The 22,879-nt window shown below is 47.4% G+C and overlaps 1 protein-coding gene across 2 annotated transcripts in view; it reads left to right on the top strand.

Moving 5' to 3' along the window:
• Positions 1-22,409, top strand: part of LOC148406308 (AT-rich interactive domain-containing protein 1A-like) — a 43,819-nt gene extending 21,410 nt beyond the window's left edge. For both annotated transcript variants that reach the window (XM_088404610.1, XM_088404609.1), the window contains exons 5-20: positions 10,171-10,411; positions 10,817-10,906; positions 10,998-11,168; positions 11,915-12,218; positions 12,701-12,843; positions 13,019-13,116; positions 13,201-13,410; positions 13,491-13,695; positions 15,585-15,717; positions 15,800-15,975; positions 16,046-16,175; positions 16,258-16,377; positions 17,249-17,345; positions 17,429-18,248; positions 19,094-19,224; positions 19,484-22,409. In XM_088404610.1, the coding sequence (XP_088260736.1) occupies positions 10,171-10,411; positions 10,817-10,906; positions 10,998-11,168; positions 11,915-12,218; positions 12,701-12,843; positions 13,019-13,116; positions 13,201-13,410; positions 13,491-13,695; positions 15,585-15,717; positions 15,800-15,975; positions 16,046-16,175; positions 16,258-16,377; positions 17,249-17,345; positions 17,429-18,248; positions 19,094-19,224; positions 19,484-21,241 (4,827 nt within the window). In that variant the 3' untranslated portion in view covers positions 21,242-22,409. The remainder of the gene's footprint in view (positions 1-10,170; positions 10,412-10,816; positions 10,907-10,997; positions 11,169-11,914; positions 12,219-12,700; positions 12,844-13,018; positions 13,117-13,200; positions 13,411-13,490; positions 13,696-15,584; positions 15,718-15,799; positions 15,976-16,045; positions 16,176-16,257; positions 16,378-17,248; positions 17,346-17,428; positions 18,249-19,093; positions 19,225-19,483) is intronic.
• The last annotated feature ends 470 nt before the right edge of the window (positions 22,410-22,879 follow it).

The raw sequence follows: 22,879 nt of genomic DNA, 5'->3' as shown, positions 1-22,879 counted from the left end.
GGCAGTCTTATTGGGGATTCCCTATCTGTGCTCGTTGATTGGCCGCGAGACATTAATCTGCTTGCCTCGGCGTGTCGGAGCACATGACTCTGTGTACAGATTAGACCACGTTAAAAAGCCCGACACCCTGTGTCAAATTTGAAAAGTGTTAAGATCAGGTGTGCCTTCACTGTTTCGAACCAAACAAATGGGACCAAACAACAGAAAGTTGCTCGGATGCATATTGTATTTATCTTATTGTTCATGGTTTACTCTTTTTGTGATTGTGAATATCGTATAGTATTATAACGTTATCATCTTTGTACAATTTTGTCTCTTTGCTCATATGCTAACCAGTACACTTATTACGCTGTCAATTATAGAAGTTAAAAAAAAAAAAGGATCGATCGATTTTTGGCGCTGATATTTGGCAGTTTGAGGAATGCCCGCATTATGCATATTCGTGTAGCAGCACGTTTTCAAATAAACAAAGCCATATGGACAGAATTTATTTTACGCGTGAAGAGGAGAGAATTATCCGGTAGACAAGGCCTTAGATCTGGAGATTGTCTATTTTATTTTTGGATGATTTGATTATATGTTATTCCATTGTCCCTCAATGTACTAAACTCCTGGTTGAGCGTCAGTTTTATCGATCGGAGTCCTGGCGTAGCTCGACTTCCCACAGCTGACGTCACGTTTGTGCTCTCTGGACAGCCGACCATCAGGGAATGATTCAACAGGGCCAAGTCGTGCACTCAGTTTCCTCAAGTTGTTCCAAGGTGTAATTAATCAGCAACTGCCTCCACTCCATCGGCTACGTTCTTAAATGACGAATCAATTATGTACATCACTAATTTGTACTTTAATTACATCTGGATTAAAAAAAAAAAAAATCGAATCCCCTCGGTGTATCAGAGACTGTCATTTAGCTTTCTAGTGTTTCTTTAACAGCCATCCCCTTCACCTTAAATCGATGTGAGCCACGTACCTGACTCTTATGGGTTTAAATATATGCACACCTGTGCAAGGAGTGAGGCACATGCGCTCGTGTGTGTAGTGGAGTAATAAGGAGAACGGGCTGTAGCTGACAACCAACTCGCTGAGCAAGTTGAACTGGTTTCTGGATTGTTCTCTAGCTCCGGGACACACGCGCTTGACTGTTGAGCATTAACCGCCTGACTCCAGTCATAACCAACAGATTTTTGTCATGAAGTTAACTTGACTTGGGCCTGCACTCTGTTCTAAAGCAAAACGTCTTTGGAGTTCTCTTGTTGTGACACATGAGATCCAGTCAGATGGAATGACATATAGGATCAGTTTTTGTTGCTTCTCTTTGTAGGGACTTGGAAAGTCTCTGCAGCTACATCTTTGATTCCCCTAAGGAAGTGACACTTCCTGTCTGTTGACCTACAAGATCAGGACCCCCACCCACCCATCCACCTTTCCCCCTCTTTTACGGCTATTTTAATCTCCCTGTTGTCCTCTCGTAGGTCTTTTGTACCCCTTTTCTCCACTCTTGGGTTAATCCCGCCAAAGGCCGCCCCCTGACGGCACGACTCGTCTTTTTGGTGTGTCTGAATGCGCTCCAGACTTTGATAGGGAAGGTCACATGTTGGTCACACACTTTGAGTTTGTTTTACTTAGCCTCCCATCATCTACCCTCACTGCCCTCGTCGCTCGGTTTCTCTCCACTTCCCATCCAAATAAGAGGCTGTAGTCTAAAAGACAAATAGCACATTGTATTAGAGTGATAAAGTGCAAAAGTAAAACTTTTTTTCAGCGTTGTTGAAGAAAAACATTGCAACTTGTATCGCTTAGGATACGAACAGAAGAATTTTTGTCGTATACATTTTACACTTGATTTATGTTTTTACTATAGCTGTTTCTTATTTGTTAGAAATGGATACGAATAGAACATTTTTTGTTGTATATATATTACGCTTGATTTATGTATTTACTATAGCTGTTTCTTATTTGTTAGAAATCGTTAACATGATTGGTGGCTTCACATATAAGGCTACAACATTAATGAATCTATAACCCGTGTCAAACTCAAGGCCCGGGGGCCAGATCCGGTCCGCCACATTATTTTATGTGGCCTGTAAAGTGGCCCTTGGTAAAAATGTATCTGACACCGCTGATCTTTAACAATAATATTGACAGTTAATTTGTCATTTCAGTATTTAATCATTGCCATTGATTTCACAAAATTCATGAAAATGGAAAATCGTTTATTGGAATATGGGGGCCTTTTTTTGGGAGGGGATATTTTGTATATTTAAAGTATGAGTGTATTTTTATTTGGTATTCGTTTCTACTCGTGATGAGTACTTGTATTAGTGTCAGACAGAAAGATAAAAGTGTTATCGAACAAGCCTATATTCAATGTTATTGTGTACATTTGATTCACTCTATTTGAGAATAATTTATTGGACAATTTACTCAGTGCATTTGGCAGGTTTTATTTTCTTTGTTTTTAATGCCATCAACTTTCGCATTTTAAATTCTCCGTTTGTGCAGAATGGGAACCAAACAGTAACCGGAAAACAACCTTGTGTACTAAAACTTGACTTTTAACTTACAGTTGTAACCACGTTCTATATACTTAATAATGGTAACTTTTTCCTGAAACCAATATTCATCCAATTTATCATTTATCGACATACCGACGAAACTGATTTAATCCTGGCGGATAATAAAAAAAAATGTAACTATCGCTAACTGCTGGACTGAAATGCTTATTGCAATTTTTTTAAACCGGTAATTGTTTTGACATACATGTGGACTCTTACCGTATGAACCACTTTACCTTGGACAGTTTTTTTGCCTTTAAAAATGACTTCTCTGGACTTCTCTTTTTTTTAATCTTTCACTGTGCCTACCAAGCTTCCCCCACCCTTGAGCACAGATTTCACTCTCTTCCAGTGTATTACCAAAGCTCTGGGACCACCCACATTTAAAAAAAAAAAAAAAAACACAGTCCCTCTGACCAAATCATCTTTAATAAGGCAAGACTGCTGATCGTGGATACTCCAGCCTGGCCCTGATCTCAGGCCGCTCTCCCCTCCTACAAAGCCTCTCATTCCCTGCTCAGCCCAGCCCAGCTCGGCGCTCCTGCGGCAGCTAAGCTTGTTTTTGCGACATAGCTCTGGAGCAATCAGCCTGACAAGGCCGGCCCACTTTCCTCCCCTCCCTCTTTTGCTCCCGTTCTCCTAGCCAGCCCAACCCCCTCCCTGTCGTTTTTTTTTTTCCCTTCCAATATTGCACTTTGGTATTTTTGCTTCCTTTCTCTCCCTTCTTTTCAGCTTTGTGTTTATGCCTCTCTGGTCCAGCACTCTAAATTCTTGTTTTCTCCTTGGCTTGCCTGCGCTCTGCCTCCCCCCTTCTCCTCCACCTCCTCCTCCTTTCTCGTTGGCTCCCTCCTTCAGTAAATCAGCTTTCATAACGCTGTGCAGCATAGCCTTGTTTTGCGAGGCTGTGACGCTGGCTTATTCAGAGTGCGGGGACGGTTTCCTGTTGCTATTCTGGGGCCCTCGCTTCCTGTGTCGACTTGTATTATTCAGATTCTCGGGCTTCTCTTGCTCGTTCCCTCCCCTACCCGTCCTCTCTTTCACCACCCCCCTACACCACCACCTGTAATGTGTGATTTTTAATTAATGTACTCGAGAACATTCAATGTGCTGACAAAGTGTGTTGTTTTGTTTTTTTTTTTTTCCCCCTCGCTCGGGTGAACTGGTTTGTCGGCGACGAGTGAGTGAGCGAGTGTGCTCTGCCTGCTCTCTAGTGTGAGCCTGCTCACAGAACACCCCCCCCCCCCTCCTCCCCTACTGCCTCCCTTTTTTGCTGCTCACTCTCACACTCTCTCCCGCGCCCCTCCCCTCTGCCTCCATTTGTGCTAGGCTGAGCTAGTTTTGCAGCACAAAGACTGTGGCTGACTGCAGCACTGTCTGGCTGTCCCCTCGGTGTTCAGCCGGCTCTGCCCCCACCCCTTCCCGGAACTTGCATGGATGGATGAGAGGGTCCCCACAATGAAATTACCTCTCACTCCGCCAAATCAACCCTCGCTATGTAATCCCCCCATCCCCCTGCTAGATATTAGGTGATTTTTTGCAGCGCCCTCTAGACACCCGGAATGTGTGACAGCATCAAGGGGAGGGGCAACGCCTCTCTGTAAAGCGGGCAGACTGGCTGTAGCCCCCCCCCCCCCCCCCCCCCCCCCCAGTTCACATCTCCCTGAGGCCCCTCCATCCCTCAGCTCTCCGAAGGCCAGAAGCCCTCAACCAAGGCTGGGCAGCTGCTTTCCTCACTGGGGCATCTGTGCTCTGCTCTGGGACTCCCCGTTACCATTGTGATCACCACAAAAGGCCCCCCAACACACAAACACACACACACACACACACACACCATCTCCACATTATTCACAGCAATCAGAACCCCCTCCCAAACACACACACACACACACACACACACACACACACACACTCCCTCCCACCTCTTTCAATCGGGCGACATAGACTGCTGCAGTGTTTGTCCCACCTTTATTGTTTCCCCCCACAGAGATCTCCAATTAGGCTAATGTGAAACATTTAAAGTTAACTCCCTTACCTTTTGATCCCAGTTCTCACCAGGGAAAAAAAAAGAAAAAGAGCCCTTTTAAAAGCTCTCATCCAAACTTTTTGCTTATTCATGCTTTCGCGACAATAATATTCCGCCCACGTGGCTGCTGGTGATTAAGTAGTAGTGTAATTATGACCTCTGGGGAGAAGCTCTTTTGTGCACGTAACCTACATCTGTCTGTCTTTTTCATTCTTTTAGCCCACCTGGTCATTTTTTTCATCAGGCAAATCAAGGCAGCGATTCAACACCCCATATTGGCCCGACGTGTGGCGAGTGTCCCGTCTGCCCATGTTGGATGCAAAAGCCTGTAATGGCTGCTTCTTGCTGCATGAGACAGGGGCCTTGCCTTGCTTTGCTTCTCCTCCTTTCACCACCACTTCTTTCCCTCACAGTGGAATGGGAGTGCCCCCTTATGGTTGAGCTCAGCCCTGCAAAAGCCCGCGCCCGGGCTGAATCGGGCCTCCCTCGAAGGTTCGGGGAAGGCCCGGGTTACCATCCCGCCCTTGGATGTCCCGTTGTTTACACCCCGCAGATGGTTTGTCATCTATCTTGAGCGACAGACACGCCAGCGGGCTTTCATTGTGATCGTTTTGATATCGAGTCATTAGCTGCCCCAGAGACTGAAATCTAAAAGAAAAGTGCTGTCTGAAGTGCCAATTGCAGCATCAGTGTGCGACCAACAAACAGATGCGTGAAGAGTTTGAGGTTCATTGGTTTTGTTCACCCTGGTTGCAAAGACTCGGCCGAGTGTGTGATTAAATAAGTGGCGGCTTTTGAGGTGTCTCCCGTTCCAATCGCGGGCCTCCTCCAGGCTGCTTGGTCTTCTTCGTTGTCTCCTTTTGTAGTAGCTTGACTGTGCAGTGACCCTGGCAAGCACACAGGGAGGCCCGGGAGTGAGCGACTTGACAGAGATGGCAGCAGCCAGCCAGTCGGCAGGGGGAGGGGGAGGCGAGGGGCCGTGTCGGCACTAATGTGTCAAGCACGTGGATCGCCGTAACCATGGCAGCCGCGGAGATGCAAGCCATACTCTTCTTTCCCTCTTAAGCTCATGTTTTTTTTTTTTTTTTGTCCCAGGCCAAGGTAGTAAACCATTTGACTGACAGCTGAACTCTGACCAGGTCACACCAGGCTCCTCAGCGCCAGATCTAGTTCCACGACTGGTCTCTGTCACACATACCAGATATGTGTCATTATCTCAAGGCCGCTTACTCTCTTGCTTCCACTCGCAGACGCGCGCAAAAAAAAAGAAAAGAAAAAAGGAGAGCGGCAGGCTTGGCAGACTAATGGCTGTGGTCGGGCTTGACTGACTCAGTGAAGTAATCTGCAAATGGAATACATTAAGACAGGCGCAGGAGAGCGTGCATGACTCAGGAGATGTGTAGAACACGGGAATTGGCCTGCGTCCATACAACCATAATTGCATTTCTTCCTCCAAAAAAAAAAAGTCCTAAAAATATGTATTTTTCTCAGTTATAATATAAATCTAACTGAAAAATTACACCACCTCCTTGGTTTCAACTATCAGGAGCAAGCTGCAGTTTGTCGTGTTCTCACTGTGAAGTTCCATATTAGGCAGAGCTGGGGAAGCACAAAATGGCTGCCACAGAGGGAAGCTTGAAGCTCTGCAGGAAAGAGCTGCAGATTTTTCCTTTCTGCTGTACCCTTTCCATGCCATAAGAATCATATTTACTTGGCTTTTTGTGTTGTATGTATGTATGTATATATTAGTATTACATATTTTTTACATTTGTCTGGATATCATTATCACAGCATCGTAACTTACACAGCAAACCCCCCGTCAGTCTACTGTTCCACCACGCTCTGTTCTTCGCTACTCGTCGTCCTTTCCCTTCTAATTAACTGTTGAATATCACAGCCACAGCAGCATTACTATCACCGCCAATAAGCGCCCCCTCCAAACACTTTCCCATCCCCACCACCAATAGCGCACCGCTCCCTCCTCTGTTCCTCGCTGCCCGGGCCTGTGCAGTCAGCAGAACTGGCCACTGTGTGTGCATGCGTGCAATATTGAGCCGGGAAAAATCGATGCCTGTAGAGTGGGAGTGTGGAAAGGAGCATTTGTGTGTTCCACTGTGGGGTCGGTGTGTACTACGCCTGCACCGATTGGGACTCGGGGGCCAGAGCTGTCACTTATCAGGTGTTTGCTTGTATTTTTCAGAGGAAAAAAGACACGGTTTAATTTCAGCGGTGGTACAGTATCTACACTTGGCACTGGTCTGTAAAGAGACATGACCGGTTGTGTGATTTCAGTCTTGTTTTTAGAGATATGAGCAGATATAGACTTATAATGAAATAAATGTGGCTTTTCTGTTTAGTTTTTGATTAGTAGGACTTGTTTATCGTCAAAAAGGGGGATATCTCGTCCGGTCCGATATTAATCCCCGAAAACATCAAGAAAGCGCAGATGTTGCTTTTTTTCATGGAAATGTCAATTAATGGAACAGAAATGAGCAGTGGAGCTTGAAAAAGTGGGAAGTAGTTTTTTGTTCTTTTGTGTAACGGGCATGTTATGGAAAAGACATGACTGGTTAAGCGCATTTGCTAATCACTAGTCCTTTTGTGAAATTCTCAGACATGACTAGTACAACTTGTCTGAAACTAGTTGATCTTGTTTGTTGTTGTGCTGCCAAAAAGCACGTCAATAATTGTTTGTCCTTTGTCAAGCTCGTTCTTTGCTATTAAGAGAGAGACAACTTATATTAGTTTCTTTTTCTCAGTGGAACTCATCAATTAATGAACAAAGGATAATAGTAATAAAAAAGACACAACTACGCGATTATTTTTGTAGTTGCTTGAAAATGATTGTGATTATCCAACAGTTGAGATGAGTTTTGTTGTGTTTTTTTGTTTGTCTTTTCTTCTCCTTTTATTAAGTTTAGTCTGCCAACAGAGATAATTTCTTGTTGTCCTCCCAAAACATCAGCTGGCTTTCTTTTGTGGAAACGGCAGCAATTGAACCAGACATGGCAGTCTGAATTTAAAATAGACTGCTTTTATGACATAAAATGGGCATGCGATTTAAGTCATCTGTTGACCGCCAAAAACGTCAGCTGTTTTTGCCTTTGTGGCAGCTATCATGAAACGGACCTGTTGAATATCTTTGTGTCCGGATGTAGTCAAAGATCTGCTACTATCCCTTAGTGAAATTAGCATGTTAACAGAGCCAATAGGTTGTTGCTGTTTTTCACGGTGGTAATGGGAGCTTCTTTGTTTGCTTAAAACATTGAATCAGTGGGTTTCATGTGTGATGATGACAACTGGAACAAAGTAGACATGACAAATCAAGTCTTTTTGTTGACTTTTACCACAATTCCAATTCTCTCCCTTCTCGCTTGTTTGGCGTCTGACTGAAGTGTGTCAACCATTTGCAACGATCCCTCCCCACCAACAGGCCTGACTCCCCTTTGCCCCTTCACGGCAGCGACGCGAATTGACCCTCGACCCTTTTTGCCTCGGGGTCTTGGGCGGGCCGGGCGATGGAGATAGATGTCTGGGTGTTATTCGTAACAATGGAAGGGACTCTTTTGTGGATGGCGGGCTAGCAAGGTGGTCATTGTGCCGGCCGGCAGACACATGACCGGTCTTGTGATGTCTCAGTGGAACTTGGGTGGGTGTCGGGGAGGGAGAGGTGAGGTTAAATGTCAGCCGGCAATAATAGTAGCTACAACCTTGGTCGTTAAAGGCAGTTGCTCTGAAACTGGGGGTCGGAGAGCCATAGCCTCTGGGGTCTGTAAAAATATTTGCAATAAATCATGTTGTGGAGCATGATTTATTGCAAATATTGCAATGATTTTCTTCTTTTTGCTTTGGAACATTTAGAAGCATTTCACTGATTATGCCACTGAGTAAGCATTTAAAACGCCTGATTATTATTATTTAGTAAAACGTTGTCTGTGAAGAGCAGGCCCAACTTCCTCATTCTCTGCTTAAGCGTCGTTAAGTTTGAGTGTGCACAGATTCAAAGGTTTGAGGCCTGGCCTGGTGTAAATACGCTAACTTATTTACACATACTATAATAGAGCGTTATGCTGCACTGATTAGGCGTTGTGGTTAACGATTGTTTTGAGGCACTGATTTTGTTTCAGGTTATTTAATTGTCGTTGATTGATAGTTTCAATCTTTATGTTTTTATTGGTATGAGGGTCTTTTGAAGAATTTTCTTCCTTGTCCAGGCTTCCTGAATTCAAACTTTGAGAAGGCAGGTTTTAAGGAACATGTTGCGAAAGTCTGTGTGCTATTCCAATTTAGCGTGCAATAATCCACCTTAATAGCTCTGCCTGCTGTGCGTCATATGCTTCACCCGTGCAGGTCAACAAGGCCTTGGCTTGTGCAGGCAGTCTGGGAGGGGTGGGGGTGGGGGTGGGGGTGGGGTTGGACGGCTGTATTGTGAATCAGCACTCTCCTCCTGTCGCTCCCTCTGTGGTTCCTCCATCAGGTCACATCCCAAAAATAGCAGCGGGCACAGTTTCAAGTGCAAAAACCGCCGGCTTCAGGGGCCGCAGCCAGCCCTGCGAAGTGTGTGAGATTTCTATGGGAATTGTTGGACACCTTCCAGCCAATGTTTTTCCCTCCGCCCCTTCCCTCCCCCGCTTCCTCCGACGTGACTGGCAGATGAGTTTGCATTTCTGAGGAAGCACATGGGCTCCACGTGAGCAGCCAGTGTGTAAACATTCACCTTCACACAAGTGTGACTGTTGCTGGCCTTTGTGCTTTGGGCCGGGAAGACTCCATAACAATGCCACATCAGCACAAATGCTGTTTTAAACATTTTGTTGTCATCCCAATCAAGTAGCTTAGCCTTGAATAGCGTAAATATTGCACAAAGAATTGACTTTACACATGTCACAGATTGTCATCCTTAAAAATAAACGGCGTAAAGTTGATTTGAGGAGGAAATGCTTTGGAAGCGCATATTACCGTACACAAAAATGCCATGAAGACTTTCCAGCACTTCCACTAACACCCCAATCTAAACATAGCTCATTTTGATAGGGATGTGTGAAAACCTGTTGAAAATCGACCAATATGCATTTTTTTAGGGCTGATGTCAATTAATCGTATTCAAGAAATTTATAACTGGTATTCTAAGTCGATATTTGTCTTCGGTTAAAAAAAAATAACTACAACTTTTTAAAAATGTGTCTTTTAGCTTCATTGTTTGTTGAACAACTGCAGATTTTCCTAAAGTAGTTTTTTTTTTAACTAACATACATCTTTGTGAAATTGCAAAAGTAGCTGGGAGCTCCTAGAATTATTAGCATGTGACACATATATGTGTGTGTGAGTGGTTTCTACCAGTTCAAAATTTCAATATAACAAAAATCTTTACAATTTCACTTTGTTTTTATTTCAGACAAACATATGTTCCCAGGGTCAACAGAATCTCTTATCAAGTTAACTCGACATTTTAATGGGTAGCTATTCAAAATGCCAAGATTGAAAATGCCAAATATTAGCACCAGTAATCGTAACGGCCGATAAGCGGCCTATCCCTAAAACCGATACTAGGTATCACTATCAAGCCAATACTGAGCTCTGCGTTTCTTCCAGGATCTGTCCGGCTCTATTGACGACCTTCCCACCGGCACGGAGGGCGCCCTGAGCCCAGGCGTCAGCACCTCGGGGGTGTCCAGTAGCCAGGGGGAGCAGAGCAACCCCGCCCAGTCGCCTTTCTCACCTCACACCTCGCCCCACTTGCCAGGCATCCGCGGGCCCTCGCCGTCGCCCGTAGGCTCCCCCGCCAGTGTCACGCCCTCCCGCACCGGCCCTCTATCCCCCGCCGCTGTGCCAGGTAACAAAAACATCCCAACATATGAGGAGTACTTCAAGAAAACAACAAATGGAAGCAATTTTCATCTGCCTGACTAAGCAGCGTAAACAAAAACAAGCACTCTTGACTAATTCCAAATGCATTTTCACTTAGTTGACACAACGTCAGAGGCTGCATGAAAGCAGGATATATTTTGGAGTCCAAAGCGAATGCTGGCACACTCCACAACACGAGCGCTCTCATTTGTAATTCATGAAGCCACTTGCCAGATGGGAACATTAAGTCTCCCATCTACTATCACAATGATTGTAAAGCATCCAAACAGCAGCCACGGTATCAATGGCTGGGTTGCATTTGATGCCCTTTTATTTGGAAACTGCTGTTTATCATTATTTGAATGTTTATCTAATTTCCCCCCGCTGACAGGTAATCAGATGCCTCCCCGGCCGCCAAGTGTCCAGTCAGACAGCATCATGCACTCTTCCATGAACCAGTCGGCTCTGGGCCAAGACAGGGGTGAGCGCTGTTTTTGTTTTTTTTGTTTTTTAGGCACATACTAATCTATATTAACTTGTAATAACGCCCCTTTCCAATTCTTGCCTTGCAGTGTACATGCGTAACCCACAGATGCCTCCTTACGGGTCCCCAGGACAACCTGGCTCTGCCTTATCTCCTCGCCAGTCTTCAGGGGGTCAGATGCATAGCGGGATGGGTCCTTACCCCCAGAACAACTCCATGGGAAACTATGGCCCTCAGGGCGGCCAGTACGGCCCTCAAGGTGAGGCCGCGCTAAAGGAGTAACACTGAGATGTTCCTTGTTATCAGCTGGAATCCCCCTTAAGGACATGACTGACCGATTATGCAGATAAGCCAGATTTTTCCATTTAAGCCATTTTCCCCTCACTTTTCCATATGTAACAAATTATAACTTTGAAGTCGGGAAGGCGGCGTGTGTGGACTTTGAAGAAGTTACTGTATCCCCGTGAGCCATAGCTTGTCATAACAAGCGGCACAGAGGTAAATTTAGAACTGGAACACAGAGACCGATCCGACCTAGTCGGAAGACGCTCAACTGAGAGAGGTCCGTCAATTTAAAATTCCAACTTTAAAAACGGTAGGTGGTCATAAAGCAAAGTTGGGCCTTTTGTGTGGAGTAGCTTGAGAGGCTTCATTTAGATTCCTTAGATTTAAACAATTCCTTCCTTGCGGGTACGATTCATGGAAATGTAAAAGTGCTGGAAAAAATCGGATATCCCCGTGTCTGACAATCTTAAAATGAGCATAAACCCACCACCTTGATTTTTTTGTTTTTTTATTAAATGCTCAACAACTTGCCACGCCATCCACTAGCCAGATGCTGAGCTGCACTTTGTTTTTTTTACAAAGATGTCTGCTCCAGGGCATTACAGATTACAACATTTTCTGTACCAAAGTATAGTCACTTAAACATACATATCCATAGTCAAACACATCACGTCTGGTCACTTAGGACCTTCCTAAAGTGTTCTTTCTCTTTCACTCCAGGTTATCCCAGGCCGCCCGGCTACTCAGGTATGCCCAATGCTAACTACCCCGGCGGCCCCGGCATGGGCGGCTCTATGAACCCCATGGCCGGACAGGGCAGCGGGACGCCCTACGGAAACATGCCCCCCGGCGGCAGAGTAGGTCCCGGCCAGATGGGCGCCAGGCCTTACGGTCCCGGCATGGGCTCCAACTTGGGCAGCATGCCTCCTCAGGTGGTATCGGGCATGTGCCCGCCTCCGGGAATGAACAGAAAAGACGGCGGTCCTTCCATGCATCATGGGCCCAGCAACTCCATACACAACAGGTGGGTGCAAAGCAACAAGGCAAAATGTGACTCATTGCGTTTGCAGTGTAAATCATTTCAGCAGAATGAGCCTTTGCATTTGTGCGCTTTCTTTGCTGTGTGACCATGAAAAATGATCAGCTTTTCCCACGTGCTGTGTTTAGTTCGAGTACATGGCAGCAGACCAAGTACTTATCTGAGAGCGAGGGAGAGAGGTGGAGGGAGGTAGAGAGAGACAGAGAGAGGGAGAGAGCGAGCGAGCGGATCAGTGAAACACGTCCTTCCCAAGCGAGGATGCCAGATCAGCCTCCAGACATTCAGTCATCATGATTTTGGCAAATGCTAGTCACTCGATATGAAAAAAAAAATGGTGCTTTATGATTTTTTTTTTTTCCCTCACCCACAATGACAGAACAAAAGCAGAGTTGTCACAAAATAGAAACCCGACTCTCTTACAAAGGGTCATTCCAGGAGTTTTTAAGCTATAAGATTCTTTTCAACAGGCCGCCTGGGTACCCCATGTCACAAGGCATGATGGGTTCGGCTTCGCCATACGGCCCGGGCATGAACAGCATGCACGGGATGATGAACCAGGGAGGTCCGGGTTCCTATCCAATGGGTGCAAACATGGGCAACAACACCCCTGGTGAGTGCATAGCTCAACTATTCAGCCAAGACGCATTTTAGCGGTAGAAAATGGATAGCTGGATGGATCAGTATGAGTACTCCACTCTTAAATGGGAAAAGAAATGAACTAGCCGACTGTTTGCTTAGGTTTGATGGAAAGCGTTTTATTTATTTATTTTTTTTTGGCGTTTTAGGAATGGCTCCTGGATCTGAGTTTGGCATGGACAAAATGAACCAGGCCCAGAAGATGAACAACAAAGTGGACGGGACTCCAAAGACGGAATCCAAGAAGGTGGGCTTGCGTATCCTTGCAGCAAAACATTTCCGATTTTTTATGTATTTATTTTTTAAATCCATCATCTTTGATTTATCGCAGAAGTCGAGTTCTTCTACCATCACCAACGAGAAAATCACTCGCCTGTACGAGCTTGGCCCGGAGCCAGAGAGGAAGATGTGGGTTGACCGCTACCTGGCCTTCGCCGAGGAGAAAGCCATGGGCATGAACAACCTCCCTGCAGTGGGGCGCAAGCCTCTAGACCTGTTCCGACTCTACGTATCCGTCAAGGAGATCGGAGGCCTCACGCAGGTATGTCGGGTTTCCCTCGGCGGGTCCCGGTTTCCGCTGGGCATCCTCAAATGGGATCTTTCTCTCGGTCGCCCGCCCAGGTGAACAAGAACAAAAAGTGGCGGGAGCTCGCCACCAACCTCAACGTGGGCACATCCAGCAGCGCTGCCAGTTCCCTCAAGAAGCAGTACATCCAGTGTTTGTACGCCTTTGAGTGCAAGATCGAGCGCGGCGAGGAACCGCCTCCGGACTTTTTCAATACGGACACCAAAAAGAACCAGCCTAAGATCCAGCCACCCAGCCCTGGTATGTACTAAATCACAAAAATCTTAAAAACAGTCCACTGCGGCTAAAAGATATGGAAAGCAATGAAAGCCCAGCGATTAATGAGTATTATTCAGGTTTTTTGCCTGCAGCCCAGTATCACCATTGCAATAAAGCCGCCCTTGTACTGAAGCAGCAGAATCACATCTCTACATTGCGAATCAAAACAAGACCAATGTGTTCTAACATAACCTTGACACAGAGCAGAAAGTAGAGCAAGTGCGTCAGGATTCGGATTTATTTCTTTTTCTTCTCCTGCCTTGCCACCAAGTGTAGATTGGAAGTAGTACAATGCTGGCAAACTACAAGAGCCGCGTCAATTGACGATCATAGGCTATGTCCTGGACAAACACGACATATATATATATATGTGTATATATATATATATATATATATATATATATATATATATATATATATAATATATATATATATATATATATATATATATATATATATTGTATATGAAAGTGAAAATATTGTATATTCCTGGAATTTTTTTTGAAGGTAGGGACCCCTTCTGTCTCAGCTTCCTGCTCTTTATTGTGCTGAAGCTCTACTTTTATAGCTCAGTGCTGCCTTGCTTATGGCACAATGTATTGTTACTTTGATTTAAATTCAAACCTGCCTGTAGACTTTTTCTACATACTGTATGTATGCAAGTTTTTTCTACTTTCAAGCCAGAAACGGGCAAGAATTTTCAGGATTTTAGAGGAATTTAAGTGTACGTTAGAATTTAAGCAATGGCCGTTGCGGACGCTTTCGGCCATTTTGCCTGTTTAGAATATCGGCAGAAAGCGGCAGTTTGCCCAATAAAGGGTTAAAAGGCTGTGAGAGGAACAGCACGATTTTTATTTTCAAATTAAGAGTAAATTAATCACAACAAGAAGAAACTTATTGCTGAATTGTGTTGTGGGGATTCCTTAGCAAAATAAAGGCATATTATGTCTTGCAAATTTTTATATGGATGTGATGCAATTAGCGATGCAGATGAGCCAGAAAAAAAAGATTACTTTATCTTCTGGAGTTGCTGTATAAAACACACAGAGAAGATACCACTACCAGGTCGGTTTAATAAATCAGAAACATACGGCACAGTGTGGTATTGTGTTGTTGTTGTTTTTTTTCTTCATCCCAAAAATGATTTTTGCTGTTAAAAAAATGTTACACCGGGGGTAAATAATTGAAAAAAGGTGTCAAAACACTGATCTAAATTATAACGGGGGCTTTACTGTACATCAGGATGCTTGTCAGCTGGCACTGTTACGATTGGGGGGGGGGGGGGGGGGGGGGTATTCGCTGCCTGATTGGTGCCTGGCCTAGGGCTACAAAGGAAACACTCCCTGGAGATTAGTACTGAGCCAGAAATGATGAATGGAAAGACGTGGGGGTGGGGAGAGGGGGTGCCTGAGTGTGTAAAAGTCACACAATTTCTCTGACTCTGCCCCCCCAACTCCCCCCCCTCCCCCCTTCCGCCCTTGTAGAAGGGAAATCCCTGCCGGAGGGAGGAGGGGTAGTTGGTGCGAGAGGCGCGATGGTGACGCGAGACATTGTGAATAAGCGTAACCTGGCATTGACCCCGGCGTGCGTGTGCGTGCGTGCGTGTTTTGTGTGTGCGTGCGCGCCACAATTTAATGAATGGGAAGCCGTGAGTCATCAGACTTGAGTCCTGAGCAGGAGCGCGATACTGTGCCTCGCACACAAACACCATCCATCAGCGGGCATCATGCGCTCACACCGGCGTCGCCGTCTCGATAGCCCGGTCGGCCATTTGTCATTGTCAGAGGTTAAGCTGTTAAGAGATCTGCGGCGGATGCGACGGTGGCTTTATTTTTGGAATACGGTTTAAGTGGGCGTTTGTGTTTTTGCAGCTGGTTCTGGATCGCTCCAAGGCCCCCAGACTCCTCAGTCCACCAGTAGTTCCATGGCAGAGGGGGGAGAACTGAAGCCTCCCACTCCGGCCTCCACCCCCCACACACAAATGCCTCCCATGCCTGGTGCCAGGTTAGATTCGCACATGACTTTATTGCATGAAACAAGCTGAATATTTGAATTTCTAAAAGTATTTCATGTATGTATTTTTTAGGAGTAGCGTCAACTTGCAGGACCCCTTTGCCGAAGGCAGCGACCCGGCTTTTTCCAGACGGAACGCCATGACCCCCAACTCTCAGAGTTACCAGCCCGGAATGGGCGGCCCCGAGATGATGGGTCGAATGGGTCCCTACGAGTCCGCCAAGGACCCCTTTGGCGGCATGAGGAAAGGTGAGTGGATCCGCCGATAGAATTTGATCACACGCTGAAAGGATGCTAACGAGGCTTTTTTCCACATCAGCTGGGGAACAATTCATGCCACCCGGTCCAAACAGCGGGATGGGGGACCAGTACAACAGAGGCCCACCGGGACCCATGGGAAATCTGCCCATGGGTCAGAGGCAACAATATCCTTACGGATACGACCGCAGGTACAAAGTTGATCGCACAATGACTTGCGGGGTAATTCTGTGTCCTCTCGCGGGATTAAATACCTAAAATGTGAACACGCAGGCAAGAGTCGAGCATGGGCCCCGACGGCAGCATGGGACCCGGGGCCGCTCAGCCCAACATGATGCCTTCCGGAGCCGACGCCGGGATGTACTCGCCTAGCCGACCGCCGCCCCAGCAACGGTAATGAGTTTTATGTTGATTTACGCAATGCGTGGGCGACGGCGGTAAAACTACATCATATTGTTGCTGTTTTTTTTTTTTATTACAAATAACATATTTGAATATCATATTTTCCAACCCATTGGGAACACCACATTATTTGGCGCAATGTCAATGAACGGGCATTTTAAAATCCTTTCAAACATTTTTGAAACGCATAATAAGGTAAATAGTTGTTTCTAATTGCGCCAAATGTTCACTTGATAAAGGAAATCTGGGAATTGTGCAAATAAATGGGCATTTTTCTTGCGAGGAAAAGAAAAGTTGATCGTTCCACCTCCAATAAAAACGTTCTCAACAAGGCTAACGCTAAATGCTATTTCGTTTGACAATTTAACTGCTGTATACAAGTCAACACACTCAATATGATCTATTTTTGTTTGTTTGTTTCTGGCACCTCTTGGAAGCTTGCTGTGTCGTTTACCTCGCGCCCATCCCATATTATCAACATTGCAAATATGCCGCCAGCAAAGCTCAGCTCGCGTTGGGTCTTCTGACCGGGGAGTCTATTGCAGCATTAGGTTAGCCTAATGCTAGGTTTACCATAATTTCTTGACACAAAGCCAGGAAGCACTTCTAATTACGGAATCTAAAAACATATGCACTCACTGTATACACAGTGCACAGATGCACTGTGAATTTTTGAATTTTTTTTTTTTATGTTGTGTACTTGCACACATAGCTTTACGATATACTTTAAACATGGTATAGTCTAATTTAGATTTGAAACAGTATTTAAAACAACAAACTATTAGTAAACTACACAATTTCCCCCTGCCATGAGCAGTAACGGTGTCTTAATTTTGTGCCTTAATTTTGTGCGGGTCCCCAGACATGACTCCTATGCCAATCAGTTCTCTGGCCAAGGAGCTCCCCCTGGTGGTCCATATCCAAACCAACAACCAGGAATGTATGCACAGCAGCAACCGGTAAGGACGTTCAGATTGGTGAGAAATGTCAACATAAATCATGAGGTTTATGGATTATAAAAAAGATGTGCGATCCTCGACAGAACTACAAACGTCCCGTCGACGGCGGTTACGGCCCTCCCGCCAAGCGCCACGAGGGGGAGATGTACAACGTCCCTTACAGCGGTCAGCAGCCCCCAGGACCTCAATCGTCAGGGCCCCAGGGCCAGCAGGACATGTATAATCAGTACAACGCCTACCCGGGAGGGGAGCGGAGACCCGCCGGTCCGCAGAACCAGTTCCCCTTCCCTTTCGGCCGGGACCGCGGACCGTCGTCCGGCGGGCCCAACTCCCAGTCGCCGATGCCTCCCCAGATGATGGCGAGCCCCATGCCCTCGGGCCCCGACGGCCCCCAGGGCCCCATGTGGCAGGGCCGCAACGAAATGGGCTACCCCAACTACCACAACCGCCAGGGGCCCCCCGTGCCCGGCCAGGCCCCCGGATACCACGGCATGAACCGCTCCGAGGAGATGATGTCGTCGGATCAGCGCATGAACCACGAGGGTCCGTGGCCCGGGCACGTCAACCAGCGGCAACCGCCCTTCGGACCCGGCGGCTCCGGCCCGCCCATGACCAGACCCCTGCCCTCGACCTACCAGACGTCGCAGAACCATATTCCTCAGGTGTCCAGTCCGGCGCCCGTGCCGCGGCCCATGGAGAGCAGGACGTCACCCAGCAAGTCGCCCTACATGCACCCGGGCATCAAAGTGCAGAAAGCCGGACCCCCGGTGCCCGCCTCCCACATCGGACAGGCGCCCGTGCAGCAGCCCATGATGCGGCGAGACGTGGGCTTTCCCCCCGGCTCCGTGGAATGCTCCCAACCGCACCTCAAGCCGCGAAGACGGCTAACCATGAAGGACATCGGTACGCGACGTCCGCTCCCCTCCGCTTTTTGGATGAGCCGCCGCAAGGCTTCGTTTGCGAACCTAATTCGCCCCTTAAGGGGAGTATGTGTCATTTTTCGCACGCGCCCGTGGGAGCTTTAGGGGCGTTACGGTAAATGCAGCGAAGCGCTCTCCTCCTGCTGGCCGTAGCTAGAACAGACATGGCCACCTCCGGAGGCGTGCCACCCCTCCATTTATTATAATGTCATGACATCTAGACCTTCGATTATATTCAAAACATACTGTTGCACGTTACGAAAGCATTCTTTTGGAAGTTTTTAAAATTTACAATTATTTAATTTATTCATTTTGAATAAAAAACGGTCAATCTTACACGGTGTCACGTTAATTCAATACTAAATACTCAAACTCTAGAAGTAATTGCTCATGTCAGTCTTTCTTTTCTTAATGAGCTTTTAGAAGAAAAAAGTAGTTTGGGTAATTTATTAGTCTTTTTTTTCTTAAAGAATGTAAGATCTTTATTGTAGGAGAAAAATACATCAATGTAAAATATTTTTAATTTAAGATGAATAAAAGTATGTTGCAAAATATGTAAATGTAAAATAAAAGTACAATATTTCCTTTGTCATAAACAAGCATTAAGAATGTATTTTGAACTGGTTTGAAAGGCTATTAAATATTTAAAAATGTAAAAACAAAATGCATACTTTAGGGGAGAAAGTTAAAAATAAAACAAAATCAGAGGAAAACTTTGAAGTGATTTCGGTGGTTAAAAGAAGATGTATTTTTTGCACAATTAACATCAACTGCGTAAACACACCTTGAGTTATTTTGAGTCTCATTTTGATTGTGTTGTCTTGACAGGCACGCCTGAAGCGTGGCGCGTGATGATGTCACTAAAGTCAGGGTTACTAGCAGAGAGCACCTGGGCCTTGGACACCATCAACATCCTGCTTTATGACGACAATAGCATCACCACTTTTAACTTGTGCCAGGTACATGCCTTAAACCTCCGCTTCTCTTTTTCAGGAATTTTGCCTTTGTGAAATATTTTTTCCGGCGGGTACTCCTGAACCGGCGCAAAGGCATACAACAGTTTGCAAAGGAGTTCCTCATTGACATAATTCAGGAATAGGTTGCATCAACTTTCAATTAATTTGCTCTTAATTTGAAAAGAAAATGAACTTTCCTTGCGATTGATTTTGCTGATACCTGCTGGAACTCCCTTTTAATCTCACACACGTTCTCTCGCAGCTCCCTGGTTTCCTGGAGCTGGTGGTGGAGTACTTCCGAAGGTGCCTGATCGAGATCTTCGGCATCCTGAAGGAGTACGAGGTGGGCGACCCGGGCCAGCGCACTCTCCTTGACCCCAACGCCGCCGAAGACTCGGAAGAGGACATGCCGATGCCCGAAGGGGACGCCGCGGACACGGACGAGGAGGACGACGAAGACGACGAGGCGAATGACGCCGGGGTCCGGGTGAAGGTGGAGGCGGAGGAGGAGAGGTACCAGAAGGATGAGGACGAAGGCGAGGAGAAGCCCAGGGTCAAGGAACCCGCTACCTCAGGGTCTCCCCAGGACCCCAACGCGGAGAAGCCCAAGCAGGCCAGCAAGTTCGACAAGCTCCCCATCAAGGTGGTGCGCAAGAAGAACCCCTTCCGAGACAGCCGCGCGTCCAAGCTGGGTCAGCGACAGAGCTTCGATAGCGGCCTGCTCCACTGGAGCGTGGGCGGCGGCGACATCACCGAGCACATCCAGACGCACTTCGAGAGCCGCCCCGAGCGCCTCAAGGCCCGCAAGCGCCTGCCCAGAGCGGGACAGGAGAACCCGGGGTCCCAGCTCCTGGGGCCGGCGGCGGCGGGCGCCCCGGTGACGGCCACCATCGACGACGTGCTGTCGGCGCGGCCGGGCTCGGTAACGGAGGAGGCGGTGCGGGGCGGCGCCGAGGAGCAGAAGGAGAACGGCAAGTACCTGTTCAGCATCAACCCCGAGCTCGGGAGCCGGCGCAAGGTGAAGATCCTGGAGGACGAGCCGCACAGCAAGGACGAGACGCCGCTCAGCACGCTAGCCGACTGGCAGGACTCCCTGGCGCGGCGCTGCGTCTGCGTGTCCAACATCGTGCGCAGCCTCTCCTTCGTGCCGGGCAACGACCAGGAGATGTCCAAGCACCCGGGCCTGCTCCTGCTGCTGGGTCGCCTGGTCCTGCTGCACCACCGGCACCCCGAGCGCAAGCAGGCGCCCGTCACCTACGAGAAGGAGGACGAGGAGGACGAGGGCGTGAGCTGCGAGCGCGACGAGTGGTGGTGGGACTGCCTGGAGGCGCTGCGCGAGAACTGCCTGGTGACGCTGGCCAACATCTCGGGCCAGCTGGACCTCTCGCTCTACTCCGAGAGCATTTGCCTGCCGCTGCTGGACGGCCTCCTCCACTGGGCCGTGTGCCCGTCGGCCGAGGCCCTGGACCCCTTCCCGGCGCTGGGCCCGCACGGCTCGCTCTCGCCCCAGAGACTGGTTCTGGAGACCCTGAGCAAGCTGAGCATCCAGGACAACAACGTGGACCTGATCCTGGCCACGCCGCCCTTCAGCCGGCTGGAGAAGCTCTACGGCGCCCTCGTGCGGCTGGTGGGCGAGCGCAAGGCGGCCGTGTGCCGCGAGATGGCGGTCGTGCTGCTGGCCAACCTGGCGCACGGCGACAGCCTGGCGGCGCGCGCCATCGCCGTGCAGAAGGGCAGCGTGGGCAACCTGCTGGGCTTCCTGGAGGACAGCCTGGCCGCCACGCAGTACCAGCAGAGCCAGAGCACGCTGCTGCAGATGCAGGCCCACTTTGAGCCCACCAGCGTGGACATGATGCGCCGGGCCGCCCGCGCCCTCCACGCCCTGGCCCGGCTGGAGGAGAACCACTCGGAGTTCACGCTGTACGAGTCGCGGCTGCTGGACGTGTCCGTCTCGCCGCTCATGAACTCGGCCGTCTCGCAGGTCATCTGCGATGTACTCTTCCTGGTCGGCCAGTCATGACGGCCGTGGGCGGCGTCCTCCCGTTCCCCCCGCGCGCCCCGACTCTTCTTTTTTCTTTTCTTTTAATTTATGCAAAATCACCTCGGATTCCATTGTCTTTCTCCCTCCGCCGCGAAAAGGAAGGAATACCATGAAGTAAAAAGAGATCGCAAATGGATGGGGACACCCACCGCCGACGCCCCCCATCCCCCTCCCCTTGCGCTTAGCCCTCAAAGGACTTGTTTTTTAATGAAACTAGAAAAAAAAATCCTCCAAAAAAAAACAAACAAAAAAAAACTGTAACCAAAGTTGCTGTCTCGTTTACAGTCAGTTTTGGAGATGCTTGCTTTCTCCCCCGAGGACTCGGGATTGCTGTAGTGCTCGGCCCCCCCTCCCACCTCCACCCGCGCCCCCTACACACACAGGAACCACATTCAGGGGGCGGACACGTGTGTTCTCCTGTGCAGTAGATTGTAGGACTTTTTTTTTTTTTTTTTTTCCTGTACTGTACACCTTCAAAGAAAGTGTCGACATACTGTAATAATACTGTTTCACACTGAGATACGCCGACTCGGCAGCAAACTGTAGTTTTTAAGTCAAAAGCGACGATGACGGCCACGACCCGCCCCCGCCTCCTAAAGTACGGTGAACCTACAACACCTCGACCTCTTCTTCTCTTTTGTCCCTTGATTGTATGACTTGTACTAGGACTGGTCCTCGGCGCTAGATCCAAGCAGACCCGCCCGGCTGCGCTGTGTAAATACCATGTTGTACATGAATTATGACCCCGACCCCCCCCCCCCCCCCCCCCCCCCTTATCTTTTTGTTCTCGATTCTGTCGCTTCACAGTTTTTAAAAAGTACCACTTAACACACAAAGACACACAAGACTGTCTGGTGCGGCTGTAGAGAATATAACAAGAAAAAAAACATGTCTGAAAAACAACTAGACCTTGATGAAGAGAAGCTTTTTATTTTTTTCCAGTGATGCGGATTCTGCATATTTGTATTTCAGATGATGTAGCTAAAAACTTGATGTAAATTCCTCTACCCATGACACCCCCCCTTTTTTTTTCCTCCCCACAGCCCACCTGCCCTTTTTTTTTTTGCTCAATGAATATCATTTATTCAGTATCAAATCTTTATACTATATGTTCCACGTGTTAAGAATAAATGTACATTAAATCTTGCTAAGAGCTTTGCTGTGAATTTATTAAGATTCAAAGTGAGATTCTAAATGGACGCAATTATGAGGAAGTCCAGTTTTTTTTTTTTCTCAAGCAAAAATATTGAGCAATTGACGGCAGTTTATGAGATGGTAGCAAAGCACTACAAAAGTTCAGATGTCAGGGAGAATTAGAGAATTTACATTTTAAAATGAGTACAAATACAATATCCCATGTGAGTCCAGAAAGACGTTCAAGCTATTTAAAAGAAATATTCCAAATGACCATGTCGTATCTTTCTTTAATAACACTAATTTTTAGACCTAAAATTCTGTAAGTTCTTGGGGCGGAAATGATCCTGCCTGTCGTTACAACTTTTACCCACTAGATGATAGCAAAGCGAAACAATAGCAACGGCTGTGTACTTTTAAAAACGGGAAAATTCGCCACTCCTGTTAACAAAAAAGAAAAAGGTATTATAGCGGTAAGTACAT

This window comes from Hippichthys cyanospilos, chromosome 21 (assembly GCF_059441005.1).
Source record: "Hippichthys cyanospilos isolate Australia breed blue-spotted pipefish chromosome 21, RoL_Hcya_1.0, whole genome shotgun sequence".
NCBI lineage: Eukaryota > Metazoa > Chordata > Actinopteri > Syngnathiformes > Syngnathidae > Hippichthys > Hippichthys cyanospilos.
The sequence above is the reverse complement of the archived record's forward strand: the minus strand, read 5'-3'. Positions and strand labels throughout refer to the sequence as shown.